Genomic DNA, 21,732 nt, shown 5'->3' with positions numbered 1-21,732 from the left:
TAAATGTACACTTTGTTATAGAGGCGATTTTAAAGTCAGAAGAGTGAGCAGAACAAGCGTTACTCTGGAATTTGTTGTTAAATCCAGTGGATATTAAAACAAGAGAGATAAGAAGATAAAACTGAAATAAACAGTCTCCCTTTAGTCATCTGTGGTGAGCTAACCACGAGTGACTCTGCATCAGTCAACACAAAAAAGAGCAGTTACCACTGGTCACATATCATAAATCTGCTGGTTCGGAGTGTGAGCGTCAGCATGTGTGTTATCTTCAGAGGTTTCTGGAGCCTGTAGGAGCTCTGAAGTTGAGCGCTGGCTGTCAGTTAGCAGGATTGTAGCTCATGCCGTTAGTTCTGTTGAACACTCTGGACTGTTAAATCCACTTTGAGCAAAGTAAAGAGCCACTGTAGCGTCAAAAGCAATTAAGTCGTATATAAACATTAAAAGGTGGATACACGAACCCACTACCCTGAGATTGTGAGTCTCATGCTCTACCAGCTGAGCTAGCTGGGGGACTGACTCTTTGACTTGTAGATCAGATTTTAAAGCTTGACCAGTCCCAACATGGTTTACACGATCACTTTCATCCGTTCACACATTAATGGCGACAGCTGCCGTGCACAGCACCAACTTGTGGTTCAGCGTTTTATTTACTCTGCCATGAAGCTTCAGTCCCATTTGATCTGAATAGAGAAACACCACAAACATAGAGGCTAAAACATAAATAACTAAATTCTTCCCAGTTTTATGAATAAATCAGAGTAAATTTACTGAACTTTTTGAAAAAGTACAATCTGAAATCGTCTTTTCCAAAGAGTTTCAAAGTGTATGCAATGGACAGTTCAGTCACAACTCAGTTTTGTGTTACTTCTGATGATCTCACTAAGACGGTGTGACCAGGACTGATAAAATTACTGTGTTTGTTTTTGTATATTATATAAACGACGGTTCATGTCAGCTGTGTAAGTTTTAGATTTGCACGATCAGCCAGCACAGTGACTCCCAGCCTGGGGGGGTGCCAAAGATTCATGGGCGAGTCGTGAAGCCTTCTGGATTTTAAGGGGTATAATATATTTTATGTTTTAAAAATAGGTGAGTCTGAATTTAATTCATTTACAAACAAAAAGCCACAACACAACAACAAAGAGTGGCAACACAACAACAAAAGCCACAACACAACAACAAAATGCCACAACGGAAGGACGCAGCAGTCGGAGAGCTTTTAAGAACTTATGTTGTTCTGTTGCGGCTCTTTGTTGTTGTGTTGCGAGTGTAAAAAAAAGAAGAGTGTATCAAGAGAGTTGCAAAGAATATGGTGTTATTGAAGCAATGGACAACAAAAGCCACAACACAACAACAAAGAGTCGCAACACAACAACATAAGTTCTTAAAAGCTCTCCGACTGCTGCGTCCTTCCGTTGTGTTGCGGCTTTTGTTGTTGTGTTGTGGCTTTTGTTGTTGTGTTGCGAGTATAAAAAAAAAAAGAGTGTATCAAGAGAGTTACAAAGAATATGGTGTTATTGAAGCAATGGACAAAATTAGACCTGAATGGATCTTTTATGATGAAAAACTGGTGAATGAAAGTTTGAAACTTCAAGCTGAAGAGGCTCCATTCTACCAAACACCCCGAGACGGAGCGTAAACCTAAAGAGTTTATCCTCTGAGAAAAGGAAGATCATTACAGAATAAAACAGAGAAACTGTATTTCACGTACAGCGTGTTATGACTTTGCTTCATCTTTGTTTGTGGTACACACGGTGTGGTGGAGGGGGTCATTGAGGTTTACGAGGGTAGAGGTTAGGTTCCATCACTGATCTAGCCACTTGGATTTGATCGTGTGGTGGGTGACCTCTGAACAAAGAAACAAAACTCTGTTTTCTGTCATTCTTGTTCATCAATACACACTTTCTTGTTGAAGTGCTCTCTCAAGGGAGAGCAGGAACTCATCCATGAAGCAAAACATCACTCCAGAGCCTAAACGGTGGTCGTAGTAGTTCAGTGTCTCTTTATTACAGGTCTGTCTACAATCACTCTACAAGTCCCTCCATAACAACATCATCTTAAAAATGAAGACAAACTGTAGGGACCTGAAACAACAGAGGTGCAAATTAAATTTTTAACAAAATTCTCAGAAATAATCCCAGAAGAAGCCCGAAGCATTATGAAAGTGGATTTAAGGGAGATACAATTCAAGATACAATAAAAAAAAATAAAAAAGTGCCAATAAATCAAGTTAAAAAGTTGTAAAGTTAATAAAAACAGCTCTCAGCGGACTATGATGTTGTATTGAAAGGCGTCGCACTTGTTTTGTCAGTCCCCTGTAGCTGTGACAAACAGCTCGTCAGCCACTTGCCAGACTGGAGTTATTCTGAGACGGCGGCCTCCTTTCCACACAATGAAATATGGATAAGAGTGGCGGGGATAGTGGGCAGCTGTCAACAAACTCCGCAGCTTCCCGCCACCACTGATCAATCAGTCCCATATCTGAACCACAACGGCGCCGGCCCGCCGGCGGGGAGTGACATTAATCCTAAAGCTTGCAGTCAGTGCGGAGGAATGACAGCAAACACTGATACAGGCTCTAACAAGGAAAGGTGCTGATGCTAATGAGAGTATCTGTGGCTCCTTAACGAGCCTGCATCGCTTCATGTCCTCGTGTGAGATGAGCTGTGTCTCAGGGGTGCAGGATAATGAGCTGGACCGGGATTCCCAGGGCAGAGGCTTGTGTAACCGCACACTCTCTGGGTGAGAGACGGAGAGAGGGAGACAGGGACGGACGGGGAAGAACAGGGAGGAACAGGGACAGACAGGGAGCGCATACTGCCAGTGTGCAGGAGAGGGGAGGAGGATGGAGGACACGGGAGGGAGGGAGGGAGGGAGGGGAGGTGGGGACATGTCATCCCTGCTTGATATGATTGTTTGTACACACCAATCATTGAATCGCTGCGTCCAAGTGAGAAAAGCTTGTGTTCTCTGTGACAAACTGACCTCGGGCAACAAGAGCACTCATAGAAAGAGGAAATGGAGAAGGAAAGCAATGCGGGTGGGGGGAGGAAGACCAGAGGACAAACGCTTAATGTTGGATTCAATCCTCTTTTCATTTTTTTTTAAAGAAGCTGCATCCATGCAAAACTCATCTAACCCAATATTGCGAATGCTTTTTATTTGTGTGTGTTTGACTCAAGATCAAAAATCCCCTCTTTATTTTTTTCACAATTCCAAAGCGAGCAACCCTGAAAAAGCAGATCCTGCTGAAACAAATTAATAACTGTGGAGCTCGGTGTGACCTCAGCGTGGGGAGCACCCCCACCTCTCACGGCTGCGTCTGCATGGCCGCATTAGTGAAGCTCAAATGGGTTTTTTTCCGCCATGAGAAGCAGAGCATGACATGCGCCCAACAATGGCAGGCAGATGACGAGCCAGCTCCATTTGATGATGGCCTCTGCCGACGCGGCCTCTTTTTTCATGCGGAGAAATAGGAGGGCAAGCATGATTCATTATGGGTGCACAGGTGGCCCGAGATCTAATGAGTCACATTTAGTGCAGCTCTAATGTGCAAATGGCTCTGAGAGAGATGCACATGCCTGGAAACAGGGTTGTTTTTTGTTTTTTTTTCTTCTTTAATATGACTTGTGATTCTCTCTTCCGCTCTTTGTACCTGGAATCAAATGGTCGCTCGGAAAAATGTTCCTAAACCACTACAACATGAGCACCACGCTGGGTTACACTCCACCGTGAACCGTGGGTCGTAACTGCACCACAGTTCTGCTGCAGAATTTCATCTGTGCAAAACACTTTGTGATATCTACGACTTTGAATGTGGGACATAAAAAGCACCCGAATCAACAGATTCTGGTTGTTTTCACTGGTGAACTTCAAGCAAAGTGTCAGTGAGAAAGCTTCTGTTGGTGTTTTAACCACTGTCAGCTATTAACAGTGCCCCCCTCTGGCTGCCCGCCTGCCTGATTAGAAATGTGTTTTCGGCATTGATCAGCTAGAAATTGAGTGCAGAGACAAATCCATAAAATTTGGTCTGACCAATAACAGGTTCTCCATTTTGGGGAAAAAAAAAAAAAAAAGTAATTATAGCAACAAAACATCATTCCTCAGTGTCTTTACATCGCACTGAAAGTCCAAGATTGCATTTATTATGTGTGATTATTCCTCCAATGTGTGTCACAGTGGCTTGTTTCAGTTTGCTCATCAATTCATCGCAGACACCACAACAATCCAAATCATACCTGATCTATTAACTGCTGGCCACTGAGCACCATTTGAACGTTTGACCTTCCAGCACAACTCATGACATTATGTTGACATTTAAAGTAATCCCTCCCACGGTTCTTAATCCCTGTAGCCGTAGACTGCCCTGACCCATCCTCTGAGACACACACACACACACACACACACACACACACACACACACACACACACACACACACACACACACACACACACACACACACACACACACACACACACACACACACACACACACACACACACTACTCAGATCAGTCAACAGCACACTTGTGTTTTTAAAGAGCCAGTTTGGCTCCAAACATGCAGCGATGAAAGGACTTGTTAATTATCATCCACAAACTGAAGCATTAATTTATCCACTGAGACTAAATATGCAAAATAAGGCTGAATAATCACCAGAGCTCCGAATCGACTTTGACTGAAGGATGAAAATCAGCCTGTACAGGAGCGCAGTACACCGACAGCAGGATGGAAATGTTCATGAATTCACTATATTTTAAGATTCATGACACATAAACAACAATATTTCAAGCCCTCTCTTGTTTTATTAATAATTTCAGTTTATATTAGGAACATTTAAAGTATAGTATCTCAAAATATAAGAATATTCCAGAAGATAGTTGTATTTTTGTTAACCCAATGACAATAAAAAAGTAAAAACTTTGACTTTTGTTATTCATGGAAAAGAAGATGAGTCCCTTTCCTCAGGTCGCCTACATTTTAAACAAATTTAATTCAAAGCTGAATTAGTACTATTTCAAATACAAAACATTCAGCTCCTTACTATAGATATTTTTAGATATTTATAAAATAAAAAGTGAAGAGAAATGAGAATATGTCTGTAAACACATTTATATATAATTGTTTGGCTGTTTGTTTTTTTTAAACAGACCTTTACAGCTTTTCTATAATCCTTTAGATATATTTTAATCAGGGTTTAATATGTGGCCGCTTCCTTCTTACCAGGTGACATCAGCATGTCATTACAACTCGCACTGTAGTTTCTTTCACTTGCATTTAAAGTTTTTAAATTTTTTTAAAGTTATATTTACTTGAAAATGGAAAAAAAGTCAAGAATTGGAAGGAAAAAAAAAAAAAGCTAATGCAGGTATATAATGTTTCTGTGTCTGGATCATTCTACTTCACATAAATGGACAAATCTATTACTTTCTCCAGTCTCTTTCATTCTTAAACCTTTTAAATCTAGTTTTTGCATCCCCCCCCGTATCATTTATCAATGCCTTTACGGTTTCTGATATTAACTGTTGTTTCAGTCAGGAGACATCCTCCATGATAATATAGCTTTCTCTGTGCAGCTGTCTTTTACCCGTCACAGAGTGTTACACTTGGACAAACGGCAGATTAAAAGTGATGAAATGAGAGGTACAAGATGACAACCCATTTATTTAGTAATACATTCTGCAAACTAGAAATTTTATTCAAACTTCAAAGGCTAAAAAATGAAAGAAAGGAGGTAAAGAAGGGGAGAAAATTTAAGGAGCAGGGAGAAAAATGCATCTATTCACAAGCAAGGAATGCAATTTGTTCAATCGACAACACAAATAGTACAATTTAGTTCAGGGAACAAAGCTTTTTTTTTTAAACATTTCTCTTTTTTTTCTCTGCCATTCCTTTGGAGCTCAAACATAATACAAAATATACAGTTATTGAACTTTGTAAAATCACTCACAGAGGCCTCTGAGAAGCATTTGAATCAACATTGACAATACTTAACTACAGCACTCTAAAGCTATTGTTGAATGTAATCATAAATAGAGCAGACATTAATGTATGTATGCACATTTTGAATGCTTACGAGGTTACCATGTTAGAAACACTTGCATTTGTTAAAAGTATGACATCTTCTGCAGCGGAAATCAAATAAGCTTTCAAGACCCAGATTTGATACGGTAACATGGAGGAAAAAGACACAAACGAACCAGCGATGGCTGAAAAGTTGTACCTTGTGACAACAACCTGGACAAAGTCGCTTAGTTGATAGCTTAAGTACCTTTAGAATCGAGGTTATTTTTTACTGGTGAAGTGTGTAAAATTGGCAGCATTGCTCCTCCTCATAGTGTTTAGTTGGACAAGTGTTTTAGGGGGCAACAAGAGATCGGGTAAGGCAAATCGGTGAGCTTATTTATGAGCTGAAAAAGGGTCAGCGTAGTGAGGCTCCGGTCGCCCTGTAAGGGGGACAAACAAACCGCCACTGCTCAGGGTCACACAGAAAACGCCACAGCTGAGGTACATGGATACGTACAAGAGGGCGCGAGCGTTTCAGACCTCCTGCCAGGTAGACCTCCGTACAACAACAAACAGGATGCATTCCAGGCAACCAAAGGTAACTATGTAAATAGCTTTATAATCTGTTTTTTTTTTCCCCCTCGACTATAACAATTTTCTGAAAAAGGAAAAAAAAAAAAAATTATACAGATGATCAGTGCATATGACTATTGTCCATTAGTCACACTTGTTTTTTTTGTTTGTTTTTTTTTTCACACATCTCACATTTCTAAAACCCTGAACTCTCAATACAATTATAGATTCAAGCTAAGTGTGCATCACACAGGTGGACACGTGGGTGAAATCACACAGGTGAGTGTTGGAGGTGAGGCTGGGTGGTGGTGGTGGTTGGGTTGGGGGGGGGGGGGGGGGCAGCTTACGGGACAAGGCCAATAGTGTTCCTAGTTACAATAGCTTCTCGGAGCGTTACTATCAGCACAACACTGTACATGTCACACAGGTCAGTGTTGAAATAACTGGTTTGAGGGGAAAAGACCCAAAGAAAAGAACTCCTGCAGGTACACTGCTAAACACAAACACTTCCTATGAAGGTTATGAGGTATTTCAGGTGGTAAAACAATGAAAACATGATTCATACTAGCTTGTTTTGGGGGGGAACTTGACATGATTTCAACAAAATATGAACATGTGAACAAATTATAATCAAGCCACTGTCAGTATCTTCTAACATTCCAGCTACAGTGATTATAAACATTAAAAAATAAAAAAAAATTATAATTTCTACATCTGAAAGCCTCCTTTAAAGGGTCACACAACGCCAAATGTAAATGTGTACAAAGAAAATAATGTTTGGGGCGTGAGGCCGTCACCCACCTCAACGTACAAGCAGACATGTTAGTTGCTCATTAAGCTTGAAGAGTCACATGAAATGAAGCTTTCAGAGAGATTAATACCTACCCAGGGTGCAACAAGCAGCTCGAACTGGCAGACGTTAGACAAGAGAGACATTAGTGCACTTACTCAACAGATACAAGCAGAGCCGAGAAAAATGAATAGCTTACAGATCAAATATGGACTAATTAACTCCGTATGAAATTAATTGACTTGACAGGATGCGAGTACAGTACTTATACAAATATTCAGGTAAAGAGCACAATATCAATGTCAAAGCAAGAACGATGTGATTTAAAAGGTAGTTTAAGTCCTCAGCTGTTTGGTTTTTGTGAGGAAATATTCCGTAAAAAGCATATTTTCTACTGCAACGTGTTTAGAGTTCGCCACCGTGCGGCTGGTTTCCATGTTTGTGTGATTACTTAAAGGTACTCGACGGAGCCGGCGCTCTGAATCCACGGTGAGGTTACATTCAACATTTCTTTAAGGCCTGTCAAACTTCCCCGTAACACATGAAACGTTTATCGGCTCATTGGAAGCCAAGATGTTGCACCTCTGCCGCTCCCTCAGTAGTTCAATGGTTCTTTGGCACTCTTATTAGCAGGACGCCACCTGTTGATATTCACATCACTGCCCCCTGCGCTCTGTGCCGCCCCCCCCCTCCCTCCATGCATTTGTCCTGCAGGCTCGTCTTTGTGAGCGTGTGCTGGCAGAGCAAGGACTCGCTCATCAAAAACTATTTGTCCACACCACTGCCGCCGCTCAAAAACTCCACAGAGTACCTTTAAAAGCCAACTACAAACATCTAAAAGGAAGTTACTCTCTAATAGCTCCACATTTTTTCCATCTTTCGCTGGGTTACAGCTGGTTAACTGGCTTCTTGTGATACAGACTTTGCAAAATCCCAAGCGTCTTTGGCATTTCTCGCCTCGAAAGCATGTTAGAAAGCAGCTAATTTAGGATAAAAGTCAGTGTGTGTTGTTAGAGATTTAATAATTACCTACCCACCACAACCCAGGAGTGAAATACTTAGGATTGTCACTTTGATCAGTTAAAAAATTAGATTTTTAGTACACGATTACAGTTTAAATACCAACGCGATTAGAGGAAAATATCTCTCTGTGCCTAAACACCAATGTTCATCTATTCATCTCAAAGCAGAATCACATGTAGTTTGTGGCAAAAAGGAGGAAAAAAAAAAAAAAAAAAAACTAGCTCAAGCCATATGATTTATTCCTTGAAAATTTGATGTCGAAAATATATACATACATTAATTTCCAACAATGCAAGACAAAAATGGCAGAAAATAAATCTGAAATAAAACCATTTCTCTTCAAGAAATAAATCTACTGCGTGTTAAATACAGATTTAGTAAGTGACTGTTGGGTTTTTTTTTTGGGGGGGGGGGGGGGGGGTTTGACAAAAAAAAAAAAAAAAAAACTTTACCCACAGTTCAGACACTAGAGCAGCAAACTGGATTGTGCTGTGGCTTGTAGTGCCGTGGGGAAGTCCACAAACTCTGATGGGAATGGAAAGGTGCAATTCAACCATGAAAACTAACTGCAGTTAGCGCATTTGTTCTTAGTTCAAACATCCAAAGAATAAAATAAAAATTTAAAAAAATTTAAAAAAGCTTGGCAAATTTTTCGAGCCGCCACTTTCTAACATTTTCTGTCTGTTAATGTGATGTTGTCTAAAATATTCAGTGCTTTAACTGTTCACATCAAAATTATCAGATGCTCAATGCAGAAGCTGAAAATATTTGTACCACAAATATGAAAACTGAATCTCATGAAAAGAAGAAGAAAAAAAAAAAAAACTTGGCATAGGCTGTCATAAAGCTGAAGAGAGTGATCATAAATTATATGGCACCTGCAGTGATCACCAATATCCATGTTTGATTACAAACTGATATTTCAGTACGACACCATCGCCGTGTCAACCCGACGAGCTGCTGCAGACCACGTGTCAAACAAAAAACTCGTGTATGGAGCTCCAAGTTGTTCAGATGAAACGCAGCATGTAAACTCTGCCATTCAATTACAAGTAGTGAAAGCCAGTGAGCGTGTGTGTGTGTGTGTGTGTGTGTGGAAACACTGGTTGCAAAAAAATAAACAAAAAGAGAGCAAAAGACGGGCAATTCCCTTAAACCCACGCTGGTTTATCGTCCCAACCACCCGAGAAAACTTGCACATGACTGATTTCCACACACACACACACACACACACACACACACACACACACACACACACACACACACACACACACACACACACACACACACACACACACACACACACACACACACACACACACACACACACACACACACACACACACACACACACACACACACACACACACACACACACACACACACACACACACACACACACACACACACACACACACACACACACACACACACACACACACACACACACACACACACACACACACACACACACACACCTCGCAGAAATGAAAAAAATATACATAATTTTTCCCACTTCATACGTTGAAAATGATTGAGAAACACCTTGCCAATATTATTTGTACAGAAAACCACTTACAAAAAAAAAAAATACAATAAAAAAAAAGCACAGGGGAAAAAATTAGGATTTAAATGGTTTGATATAGAGAGCTTACTGTGCTGTCAACTATACATTTTACCCGTTTCTTAAGGAGCATAGACTAACTGAAAGAAAAAAAACAAAAGCGCAGAGACATTGTGCCTGGAGGACAAGCGGTAATATTCACTGAATAGACATTTGTTAGAATTCCAGAAGAGCAGGAAAAGGCAGATAGTGCATAAAAGATTCTCTTTTTCCATTTCTTTCATTTTTTAACTTAAAATCAAGCTGCATTAAATACAGGCTGTTTGTACAGGACAATTGCACTTCACAAAAACAGAAATATACAAACACACACAAGGAAATGTGAATCAAATTAATTACAGCAAAAAATCTTTACTACTTAAGCTGATTATTTAACAAAAGAAAAGAAAGAAAACCTTGTGGACTCACTTTTTATGAATTACTTTAGAGGAGAATATTAAGGTGGGTGAACATAAAGGGGAGACAAGACGGTGGGGATCCTGAACTCCAGAGTGGACTGGTGCTGCACTACTCCAGGTTTGTGTGCATGCAACTCCTCCTCCTCCTCCTCCTCCTCTTCCTCCTCCCATGAAATTCCCTTCTTAGAAACCAAAAGCTCAGAGTGACGGAGAGACAGACTGCTGAGCTGAGCTGCTGTGGGTCTTGAGAGGATGGTGGTTTGTAAACTCTATGCTGTGTTAGTGGTAGGAGGTTGTGTTACCACATGTCGTCTGTGGACGCAGAGTCCTTGACAAGAGAGGGAAGGAAGGAAGGAGAAACCCTTCAGAGTCTGGCTCTACACCCACATGATCTCCATTAGAAGCTGCACAGGTTCAAACATGTATCACACAGACGGTTAAATCAGAGTCACAATACATTTATACAGTAAGCCTGTTCATATGAAACACCGTTGGAACAAAATACAGTGAGAACCTAATAAATCCACTCAAATGTCACGGTGGCCTTCAGGTTTTTGTAGCGTCATGCTGGTTGGTTGCCAGTTTTTTCTGTTTATTTTGTGCCTCACATCAATAGCTTCAAGTTTATCTAACACATTTTTAAAACTATCAAGCTTTCATCTAGTTTATGAGTGGAAATATAGCAAGACAAGAGCAGAATTGTTTTACGGGTTGTAGTTTCCACTCTGAGGCTGAATCTTTTAAATAAACATACATGTTCCACAGAGAGAGTTTTGCAGCATTTGGATCAAGTAGAATGGAATCAAAACTACCTTTAAAATGTAGTCATTCGCTTTGTTTAGATGTCTTGTTAAGCAGAAGAAAACATTCTCATTGTTTAAGTTCTTCCTTAGTGAGATATTTTATGGTCAGTCACCAGAGTGAATTTTCTATTACTAACACTTGAACTTTGTGTTTATCCTCAGTATGACAAAGAAAAATGTTTCGTCTGAATGAAAGCACATGGCCAAGTTTCAGATTATTTGACAAGACGTCCAAAGAGCTTTGTTAGAAGAGAATTCAGGATGGAAATATGATAAGACAAGGTTATGTTTCCATTTGAAAAACTTAATAGGTTGACCGCACAAATGCTAAAGTCTGACTGTGTCGCTGCTCGACCATTATTGTCCACAAGAAAACAAACAAAACAGCCCAGCCGAATACAAGGAAATATAATTGACAACTGATGCTGAATGTGATCATTCCTGGTTCCGAGGAAGTCATTAAGCTCACAAAGGGAAAATAAAATGCATACCACCGAGTCACCAAGGTTAGTCACTGATTATACACAAAGCAGGCGCAGAAGCATTCAGCTGCGTTGGCCCGTTGCCACGTAAAACTGGATGCCGACGACGTGATAATACCTGCCGTCCTTTCTTATGGACTTTAGACGCCCAGTGTGTATTTACACAAGGCTACCACAGAGCTGCAGTAAACAAGCCCCTCTGATTGAACTAAATAATGCGATCAATTACTTTACCTTAACATCATCTAGAACCTCCTTGAAAGGAGGAAAAGAAAAGGAAAAAGAAACCTCCACAGAAACAGGGCCGTCTATCCAAACGGAGAAACCAGGCAAGACGAACAGGTTGGACCGAGTCCACAAGGACGACTCAGACAAAACAAAGCAGCAGAGCTGGAACCACATATGTGACTAGAGCACCAGAGGAACCGGAGAAAAGAAGAAGGGTGGCATTTCAGAGGAAGAAAAGTGAAAAGTAGCAGCACCAGGCTAAAACACACATCTGTTGCCTGATGAGACAGCTCCTCAGAGGTTCTACATGAGCAGCACCAGAAACACTGGGGGCCAAATAAAGGCTATTTCTCAAACATGTTTTTTTGTTTTGTTTTGTCGTTTTCAACAGAAAAGCCACACTGGAAACTATTCTGAAGACTGCAGATCAACTGTGAGAGGGGGTCACCCCAATATTAGAGCTTAACGGGGTATTTCTTGATGAACTTCATCTGAAAAGCAGATTTCCTGTAGCTGGTTCCTCTTGGGATCAGACCTCTTTTGGTGAGCAGCGGCTGCTTCCTACACTGTTTCAATGTGCCTCTGTCTTATAATGAAGAATTGTGACGCCGTCTCACCTGAATGATGGAGAAGTCTGAGGGAAAGGTGGTTGCGGATTAGAAAAATAAATTGTGGTAAAAGATTGGAGAAGGGCCACATGCAGGCAAATGAGTCTGATTTGAGCCACTTGTTCCTGCAGTGTGAATGCAGTCACACACTCTTAGATAGTCAGACGTCTTTACTCAGTGTCGGCTTAAGGACGTGCGCCTTACAGACTTTAACTGTCATTTGTCAGGTGAATATGAGAAAGAGAGGGATCTGAAGTTATATGAATTTACATAACATCGTACAACCCTCGTTTAAATGTTGTGGCTGATAAAACTAATGTGAATAAACTAACACCAAGCATAAGGGCAACACACCCATCAGACTCTGGATTCAATGGGACACAAATTTACAGCGAAGCAGTTAAAATTACACCAGACGTAGAGCCAGTTATACTTGATATAGGAGATTTCATTTTTTTTGGCTCCATCTTTAAGACACTGACGTTTAAAAAAGCAACACTGTGTACGAGCGTGGATGACAGGAACGGGCCTACTATGTCAACAAAGACTGCAGAACGTCTCAATGAATCCCTTTCAATACATTTGAAAAATATTCAAAGAAGCTAAGTTGATTTCCGACAGAGGATTTGTGCGAACTCTGTTCAGCCCAGGCTCCATTCAAACTGATCAAAGTCAAAGGTCCTGCTGAGTTTCTGAGCGTACAACTCAACCTGTGAAGGTGATTTTAAAAACATCACTTCTAATACTAATGTGAAATACTGAAACAAAATGACAAGTTTTTACTGTCAAGGACAAAATGAGAGAAACAAGTAAAGCGTAGCTGACCCGGTGAGCTTATCTGATTAAATTTTCAAAGAGCACTGACTCAGTGGACTTTATTGTCTGTAAGTGTTTAAAGGACTAATGAGGAGCGTCTTTTAAATCAATTTGTAGGACAATGCAGTATTTATTCCACACACGGTTTTGTGCATTAATCTTCTCCAGTTTTTATTTGAAGAGCCACCAATCAGTGTCATTAGCTCACGCGATACATAACTGAGGCTTTTTGGAACAAAACCTGCCAGGGAGTTGTGGTTGACTGTGAAAAAAAATTCTATTTAGGTGTGAAATTTTAAAAGGACAGGTTACGTCAAACAAATCGAGCAATTTTCTGCTTTCACACGTAAAGAGACCACAAGGACAGATCATGATTTTATTACCTATGGTGACCTTTTGACACAAATCTGAACGAAACAGAAGGTGGATTCTCGTGTGAGGGGCAGCACCCGGGTTACTAACAACCAGGAGTGAACGAATTAATGGCTGGAAACCTTTTAAACAGTTCTTAGACGGTCATTACAAGAAAATGAAATTGATTATAATCCCTAAATATGGAGCTTAATGAGATCAAATCGCATATCTTAAAGAGGCCCTTTTCCTGAACTTTTAACTGGTTTTGACTGAATGAACTTCTCTCCAATATGACAAGTTGAGAGGAAAATGCAACAACAACCCAACCTATACTTTTTGGATTATTTTTACTAATAGTATTTTTCAATCACAAGGCCACGAACCCATGTCTTCCTGAATTATTCTAACTGACATGCAGAACATTAGTAAAACCTTGCTGATCACATTCCAGAACCACGCATGCTCCAAATAACACAACGAAGTAAAGATCATGTGGATACTTACTGTGTCATCACTCCGGTAGGGGTTGAGTTTGTTGTACACCGCTTCAATTACACTTCGTCTAAAAGGAAAACAAAAACATGTCAACGGTCAAAAAGCTCCTTAAAGTCAACAATCAGAGGCAGTCGCTGTCACACTGAGGTTCGGTCGTCTTACTTGCTTGCCAGCTCGCCGCCAGGAGGGAGATTCGGGATGCTCTCCGATGCTAACGTCCGCATGACGTGGACCAAATCAGGGACGCCTTCATCCCCCTGCTTCTTGATGATCTCTGGTGGAAAACAAAAGGAGTCAGCTGCATTAATAACTTGTGAGAAACACTTCTTCACCCACTGCTTTTTTCGACTCTTCTCTGTTGATGTAAAAAAGAGAAATGACGAGAACTCATTCGGTTACTATGAACAATTTACGAATATGTTACAAATAGCTTTATTTTCTTTTTTTGGACCAGCAATGAGATAAATACTTGTACTATTACAGCCGCACCTGGCTCATGTTGCATCATCTATTCAGGTCTCACGGACCAAGTCAGTCATAATTAAATGCTTAAACCATTTTTCCTACTGAAACAGCGCAATTTCTAAGCCACGGAGTTCTTTGATTGTGTTCTCCTTTCATACCTTCTACTCTTGCCTCCAGATATTTGTCCAGCTCAGCCTCCTGTTTTACTGCCTCTGGAGAAACCTTTGGTGCCCCAGGAAAGCAAATTAACACCACACTCATATTATCCCGGCTTCCCTGTTGCAAGAAAAACAAAAGACAAGCAGAGAATTACATAAATCAACCAAGACACTTCATACCATCAATAGTGTGTAGGTTTGGTAGGCTGACGTACCTTGTACAAGCAGGTGTCGACAATTTCATTGCTGACTTTTTCCAGATCCTCTGTGACCTCTAGCCTTGACCTCACAAAGTCACACAATTCCTCGTTGGCCATGACATCCCAGATGCCATCACAAGCTAATATAATGAACTCATCTTCCCCTTCACATCTCTCGATTGCATAAACTTCCGGCTCTGGAGAAACCAGCTGCTCTGTCGGGCCTTTTCCATGTACACACTTGTAGTCGAAGTCTCCCAGAGCCCGAGACACAGCCAGGGACCCATTAACCCGCTGGATCATGACTGAGCCACCGGCATTCTGAATTCTTTCCTTCTCTAGTGGATTGCTGGGTTTGTGATCCTGTGTGAAGAAGTGAACTGCCCCGCCTCTGCTCAGGAGGCCCCGTGAGTCGCCACAGTTGATAAAATAGATATGGCTTGGAGAAATCATGACCCCGACTGCGGTGGAGCCGCTGCGGTCCACGCCGTGCTTCTTCTCTGAGATGGTCCGCATGTGTTCATCAATCTGCAAGAATCCCGTACGGATCCCAATCTTCACGCTGTCCACGGAGGGATCCTCCTGCAGAGCACTCTGGAAGTCTGGGTTGCTGGTGATGTGCTCCAGCAGGTGCTCACAGCAGTACTTGGCCACCTGAGAGCCGGCATGCCCGTCGTAAACGGCGAAGAACGACCAGAGGTCGAGACCATGGGACAGACCAATTACTGCCGTGTGTGCATCCTCCATTTCAACCCGCCAACCCTGCATGCTGCTCAGCCCATACCTCAGGTTATTACCTGCACCATTGGAATTGTACTTTTCCATCTTTGGTTTGTCAAGAAATGCACCCATTGTGTCCCTCAAACAGCCTGTAACGCAAATGAGAGACAGACCTGTTGAAAAACATACAGAAATGTATTACTTCTATAAAAACTAGCAACAAAAACTACATCAGTCATCCAAAAAAGGCTTTTGTTCTGTAGGTAGCACTCCTCTCTGTTACTTAAGAGCATCATGTGTATTTTTTTGTTTGTATGTTGCTGTCACTGCTCAAGGAGCTCAGATTTGCAAACAATCTTCCACTAAATAGTTTAAACATGTCCCTACACCTTATTTAGACATCGTATTAACATAAAAACATGTGTTTAGGTGGATTATATCACAAGAGTTTAACTACAGCAGACTCAGAAAGATAATGCTGGTAATGACTGACATGAACAGGCTCTAAACATCAGGACTGCACGAGGAAAACCTAGATGGCCTCAATTTAAAAGATATTTTGTACATGAGCATTTATTTGGTGGGCAAAGGCCTGAGACAGAACTCTACTTTTAACATTTTCCCCTATTCTGCTTTATTTATGTGATGTATACATCTATTATGTTTCGAAATTGACATTCTTTGACCTAAAGAAGTACAACAATTTATAAATATATTTCAAAATTGTGCAAACAAACTCATTTTCTCTCAAATTATTAGGACTTGCATGGACATGTCTGATAAATAGTTTCACATAAAATGTTTCAAATGATAGACGGTCGATATTATTATAACAAATAGATCGTCCTCCATCCATTTGTGGCCAAAGATTATAATCTCTGAGCTGAGCACAAGCCCTGCTCTAATCTATAAATAGTAGACATGGGAACACATTTTGGCTACATATTAGGAACGCTGCTGGTGTGGATCAAATGAAACGCCCTCGAATCACTCGCTGCTGCTATTCTATGTAACTGAGAGACGCGGGGCTGTAAATCGCGTTGGAGAAACACAATTTAAAGAGTCTGACCTTCGCAGCGCAGCTACTCGGGGTAACGCGAGTAGCTGCCTTCGTTACATGCCTATAAGCTAACGTTAGCTCAGCCACTGACCAGTTAACACGATAACCAGCACGGACCGTCAAAACTATCAGAGCCAGCGGAGTAAAATCACGAAACACCATGAATCCGGTGAGTGAGTGTCCCTGGCGTTGCTGCTCTCTGTGCAGGAGATTCTCGGCAGAAGTGAAATAAACACACCGCCGAGCCTCGCTGGGCCTTGACCCTTGTCCCTCACTTTGACAGGCCTCCTTCCACCAGGCTACATATGCTAAGGTGGCTAACTTCCCAACCGTCCTGTAGCAACACAGCTGAAATGTTGAGACTTACCAAATCACCAAGATACCAGTTGACGGCGGGCGAAGCTGCGACGGAGACAAGAACCGGGTGGCCGAGGTTCTTACCGGAGCGGCGACACCGACGGAACGCGGAGGTTTGAGGCGGTTCAGCTAGGCTAGGCTAGCCAGCGAGCTAGCGACGAGCGATCGTCACTCAAGACTCAAAAAGTGCCGCGGTCCCTCTTTTCCTACACCCGTGGCGCATTACATTCTCTCAGCCGGCGAGCTAAAGGATACTCTCGCAGGTGTTGTGATGATTTCGAAGAGGCCGGAGCTGAGTGCGGCCAAGCTGAAACGTCTTCCCAGCCGCTCCACTTGACAGCTTGACAGCTTGCTAGCTAGCGTTAGCCTCCGAGCAGCACGGAGCCACACGGACAGGACCCGGATGTTACAGGTTGCGTATTTGAAAACATGACATCATCGCCGAGGAGCTGAGGTCTGCACATAGAGGAGCTGCGCACAGAAAGCATGCACACAGAGGGACGTGCATACAGAGGGGTTGAGGCTGCACACAGAGCAGAGGCGCTATGGCTGCACGCAAATGAGCGCAGAAAGCATTGCACATAGTGGAGCACCCACACTGAGGAGCACAGAAAACATACACACAACATATCCCCAACCGAGACACACTCCACGCATCAGGCCGGGATTGTAAGCAGCCTCTCGCAAAAGTGCATCTTTTTTTGTATGGATACAGCAATACATGCCTCTGCCTTATCAATTAATGACTGTAGTGTGGTTGTGCAGTTTGCAGGATGGACAGGTCTCTGTGTTCTCCCACTGGTGCCTCCTGGGCTGGAGGTGTGGCCCTCCCTGTGGTGGTTTGCTGGGGCCTTCTCAGGTCTAGATGGGGTTAGATCTCTGGCCTGGTCTGGAAGTGGCTCTCGGTCTCCCCAGAAGAGCTAGTGGAAGTTGCAGGGGACAGAAACAGAGATGTCTGGCTTTCTTTGCTATCTGTATTGCCACTGCAACTCCATACGGATTAAGCGGTTAACAAAATGGATAGATGGATCGATGTTCAAGCACCCCAGCCCCCTCAAAGCGCTCCCACCCAGATCGTGTCCCGCAACCATGGCAGTCTCTAATAAAGGCAGGAACAGGAGGAGATTCCATATCTCTTCCTGTTGCAGGAGCAAAAACTGTTCTTACATTGAAAAGCTCTTAATCACATAATATTGTTGGCCGTATATGTGTATTTTATATTTATATATATAAATATATATATATCCTGACATGTTGTCTCACGTCTTCTTTCTCTCTCTTGCTTTATTTGACCTTTTTCCATCACTTTTGGATTCCTTCTTCCAGGTGTGTCAGTGAGCTTTTCTCTGCTCTGTCCAACATGCCTTTCTTTATCTCAACGGTTGCTGGACCCTTTATTTCAAAAAAAACAATTCCATCTGGGATTAATAAAGTATTTCTATTCTATCTTTTTGTAACTGCACTGGCTCAGATATTAACATGAAAATAAACACTGGTCCGTGAATAATTATGTTTTCTTTTTCTTGTTGAAATGCTTGAATTGAAGTGCATGAAACCCGTTTGTACTGAAGCAGCTTGTGGGTGGAATTTAACCTGCCACCTGGTTAATATTCACTTTTCAGTCTGAGAGGAAAAATAACATTATCCTCAGTCAAACACACGTCTTTTCTGCTTGAGGCACTTTTATGGCCTTTGTCACTAATCAGCATGTGAATTGTGAATGGCTGCAGACCTCTTTCAACAACAAACACCACCCTCAGCAAACCTGTGTGTCCTTGATGTAACAAATCACCCATCAACCGAGGGCAACTGTGATGCAGCCTTTGTTTTACAAATTTATTGTTTAAATTCATATGAATAAACAATGTTCTGACTGCTGGGTTTTTCCCTCCGGCTTTTCCGTTGGTTTGACAGTGTTGGTGCTCACTTTGAACTGCTGCACAGTTTTCCATGGCGAAAGAGATTAAATCTCACATTTTACAACCTCTGTTTATCTTTGAGGAGGTTAAAGGTTATAATCTTTTTTTTTGTTTTTTAGATATCTGTTGATGATTGAAAAACTTCCAGAGAGTAGAAGGTAAAGAGGAAGAACCAGCATCTATTATTGGCAAAAAAAAAAGTGAATTCAGATGTGATACCCCAATGTGATTAATATCATCTAAAATGAATGGAGTGAGAAGTGAGACACCTTTTCCCAAAGCCTATGACTTTAATGGGGTTGTTTACAAATTATATGTTAATTTTACATACAATTTTCTCTATTATATAGACAGAAAAACACATTATGAAAATCTGTAAACATACAAAGACGCCCAAAACTATGAAGTGCTTTAATAAATTGTGTGAAAATCCAGTTTTAGTTTGACACAGACTGTAAGAATCTGCACATGCACTTCATGAACCTCACAAGTGCACACTTATTCTGCTTCTTGTTCTTTTTTTTTTTTATCAGTTCAGAGTCTGCATTACTTCTTTTTATTTCTATCCATTCATCCTTTATACCACTTTATCCTGACCAGGGTCGCCGGAGGAGATCCCAGCTTACTATGGTTGAGTTCAGGATGCACCTGGACGCGTCATCAGTCCATCACATGACAAACATAGAGACAGACAACCACATGCACACAGGGAGGAAACTGGAGTACCTGGAACAAACTCTCTGACACACAGGGGGAGAACATGCAAACACCACACAAAAAGACCTGGCTGGTATTTGATCCTGTCACTGTGAGGCGAGAACACTAACCACTGCTCCACCGTGCAGCCCCTCTGTAAATCATGTGACACTGCTAATATGTGTTGAAAGTCATCGAACAGACCCAGGGAACACATATTTTACTAAAACTAGCTCAGACAAACTATTTAAATCAGTTAAATTAGCCACTTTATTGCTATAAAAATGTGTGTACACACTAATGAGCGCATTGATATCTGTTCTAAATTTAACATAGATAATAAAAGACAATACAATAATGTTATAAAAGAAACCCCTCAGTCTATTAATATGTTGTCTTATCTTTAGAAATGATGTAAACCCATCTCTTCCCCCACTCTTGATCAATGATCAAATATCAACTCTAATTAAAACTGCTGAAATGCACAATAAGACAAATTTTCATGAAAGAACTAAATCCATTTTCATTTAACAGTCTCAATTTTGCAATACTTCAGTAAAAAAGAAAATAAATTATTCAAATGTTTCAAGTTTACTGTGGCTCCAACAGCAAAAGAGGTTCACTTTGAAATGCTTAATGATATAAATCCTTCTGATGAAAGTTTGAATACAACAGTTGTTCTTTCTGTGACAAAGACATTGAAACGACTGAGCATCTATCTTTTTTTTTTTTTACTGTAAATTTAGTAATGCATTTTCGGTAGATTTGACAAAACATGTCTTTTTTTTTTTGTTCTGATCTTAAAAGAGAGCATGTTTTATTTGGTATATCAGTTAAAAACTCCACCCATGATTTGACCTTTAACACAACTTTAACAAGAGCAGTCAGAGGTTTCTGACTTCTGCCAAAGGTTGATGACCTGGAGTCAGAAAAAAAAAAAGTTTCCTGACCAACTTCAAAATTTAATAGATGATTTTATTATGCCCTTGGAGACAGAAATACTGGAAAATTCTATATACATAAAAATGGATATAGAAAAACTCAACTTTTCATAAAGAACGTAGCCGTTTGATTCATCACTGAAACGTCTGAAGAAAAAGAAAGCTGTATAACTTTGCATGCAGCAGAGGATTTTACACTTTACAGAGAAAGTTTTTTTCACTTAATCATGTATCTGTTGATTCTAGCCTTTTAGTTGTTCTATATATATTATCTTGTTTTTTGTGACACCTGTATATTGTCTTGCAGAATAAATTTTGTAAACCACTATTTCACTCAATTAAAATAAATAAACAAAATTACAAACACATTAATAATAATAATAATAATAATAATAATAATAATAATAATAATAATAATAATAATAATAATAATAATAGGCACACTGTGGTACCATATACACAAGTTTATATATGAACATATTAGAAAATGGTCTTGTTCACGTCAGGCCCGCAGAGCAGCACTGAAGGATGGCCACTCTTGTCTGTTCCTGATCCGGCTTCTGAATGGTTCTCCAGGTGTGTTTGAGGTGTTTTGAGTTCTCCTTCCACAGCCTGACACCAGGTGTTCTTGGATCGTACCCGTTTTCATTTCCCTTCTGTTTTCCAATGTAGAGCTGTGCTGGTGATGCTGCTCTGCTCTTTATTTTTTATGACATGTCCAATCCATTTCCCCGCGCCTTCGCATGATGATGGGATTCATGTTCTCTTGGTTACGTCAGGTGAGAAGTTGTTGGTTGGAGATGATCTTGGGCCAGAAAATGTGCAGGATCCTTCTGAGGATTTTTTCTATAGAAGGTGGACAATGTGTTTAGGCCATATTGGGTCATCCTCCAACATTCTGAGCCATGCGGCAGGGTGGAGAGCACACAGCTCTAGAATAGTTTTAGCTTGATCTCAGTGCTGCACTGGGGGGGACTTCCAAACATTGCTCATCATTCTGATGGTATTTCTGGCCT

At 41.0% G+C, this 21,732-nt stretch overlaps 1 protein-coding gene across 5 annotated transcripts; it reads right to left on the bottom strand.

Annotated features, from left to right (window-relative positions):
• Positions 1-1,979: 1,979 nt before the first annotated feature.
• Positions 1,980-17,540, bottom strand: ppm1aa (protein phosphatase, Mg2+/Mn2+ dependent, 1Aa). Of its 5 annotated transcripts, none has more exons than XM_080480122.1 (6): positions 17,171-17,540; positions 15,039-15,892; positions 14,824-14,941; positions 14,363-14,474; positions 14,210-14,267; positions 1,980-2,817 (listed from the first exon to the last, which is right to left on the bottom strand). In XM_080480122.1, exons 2-6 carry the CDS (start codon positions 15,873-15,875, stop codon positions 2,470-2,472), a joined length of 1,473 nt encoding a protein of 490 aa, XP_080336248.1. In that variant the 5' UTR covers positions 15,876-15,892; positions 17,171-17,540; the 3' UTR covers positions 1,980-2,469. The 5 variants fall into 5 exon arrangements, with proteins under 5 accessions (XP_080336248.1, XP_080336247.1, XP_080336250.1 ...); XM_080480121.1 differs by having other exon boundaries at positions 1,984-2,817; positions 15,039-15,916; XM_080480124.1 differs by lacking the exon at positions 1,980-2,817 and adding an exon at positions 8,622-10,742 and having other exon boundaries at positions 15,039-15,916.
• Positions 17,541-21,732: the final 4,192 nt, after the last annotated feature.

This window comes from Lipophrys pholis, assembly GCF_963383615.2.
Source record: "Lipophrys pholis genome assembly, chromosome: 14".
In the NCBI taxonomy this organism is placed as follows: domain Eukaryota; kingdom Metazoa; phylum Chordata; class Actinopteri; order Blenniiformes; family Blenniidae; genus Lipophrys; species Lipophrys pholis.
This window is presented reverse-complemented; position numbering and strand designations above follow the sequence as displayed.

Excerpts from the sequence above, each read along its gene's own strand:
- ppm1aa (XM_080480122.1), bottom strand. The coding sequence starts at position 15,875 with ATGGGTGCATTTCTTGACAAACCAAAGATGGAAAAGTACAATTCCAAT. Across the intron at positions 14,942-15,038 it reads TCGACACCTGCTTGTACAAG|GGAAGCCGGGATAATATGAG; the intron begins GTACGTCAGCCT and ends TTCTTGCAACAG. Across the intron at positions 14,268-14,362 it reads GGCGGCGAGCTGGCAAGCAA|ACGAAGTGTAATTGAAGCGG; the intron begins GTAAGACGACCG and ends TTTTCCTTTTAG.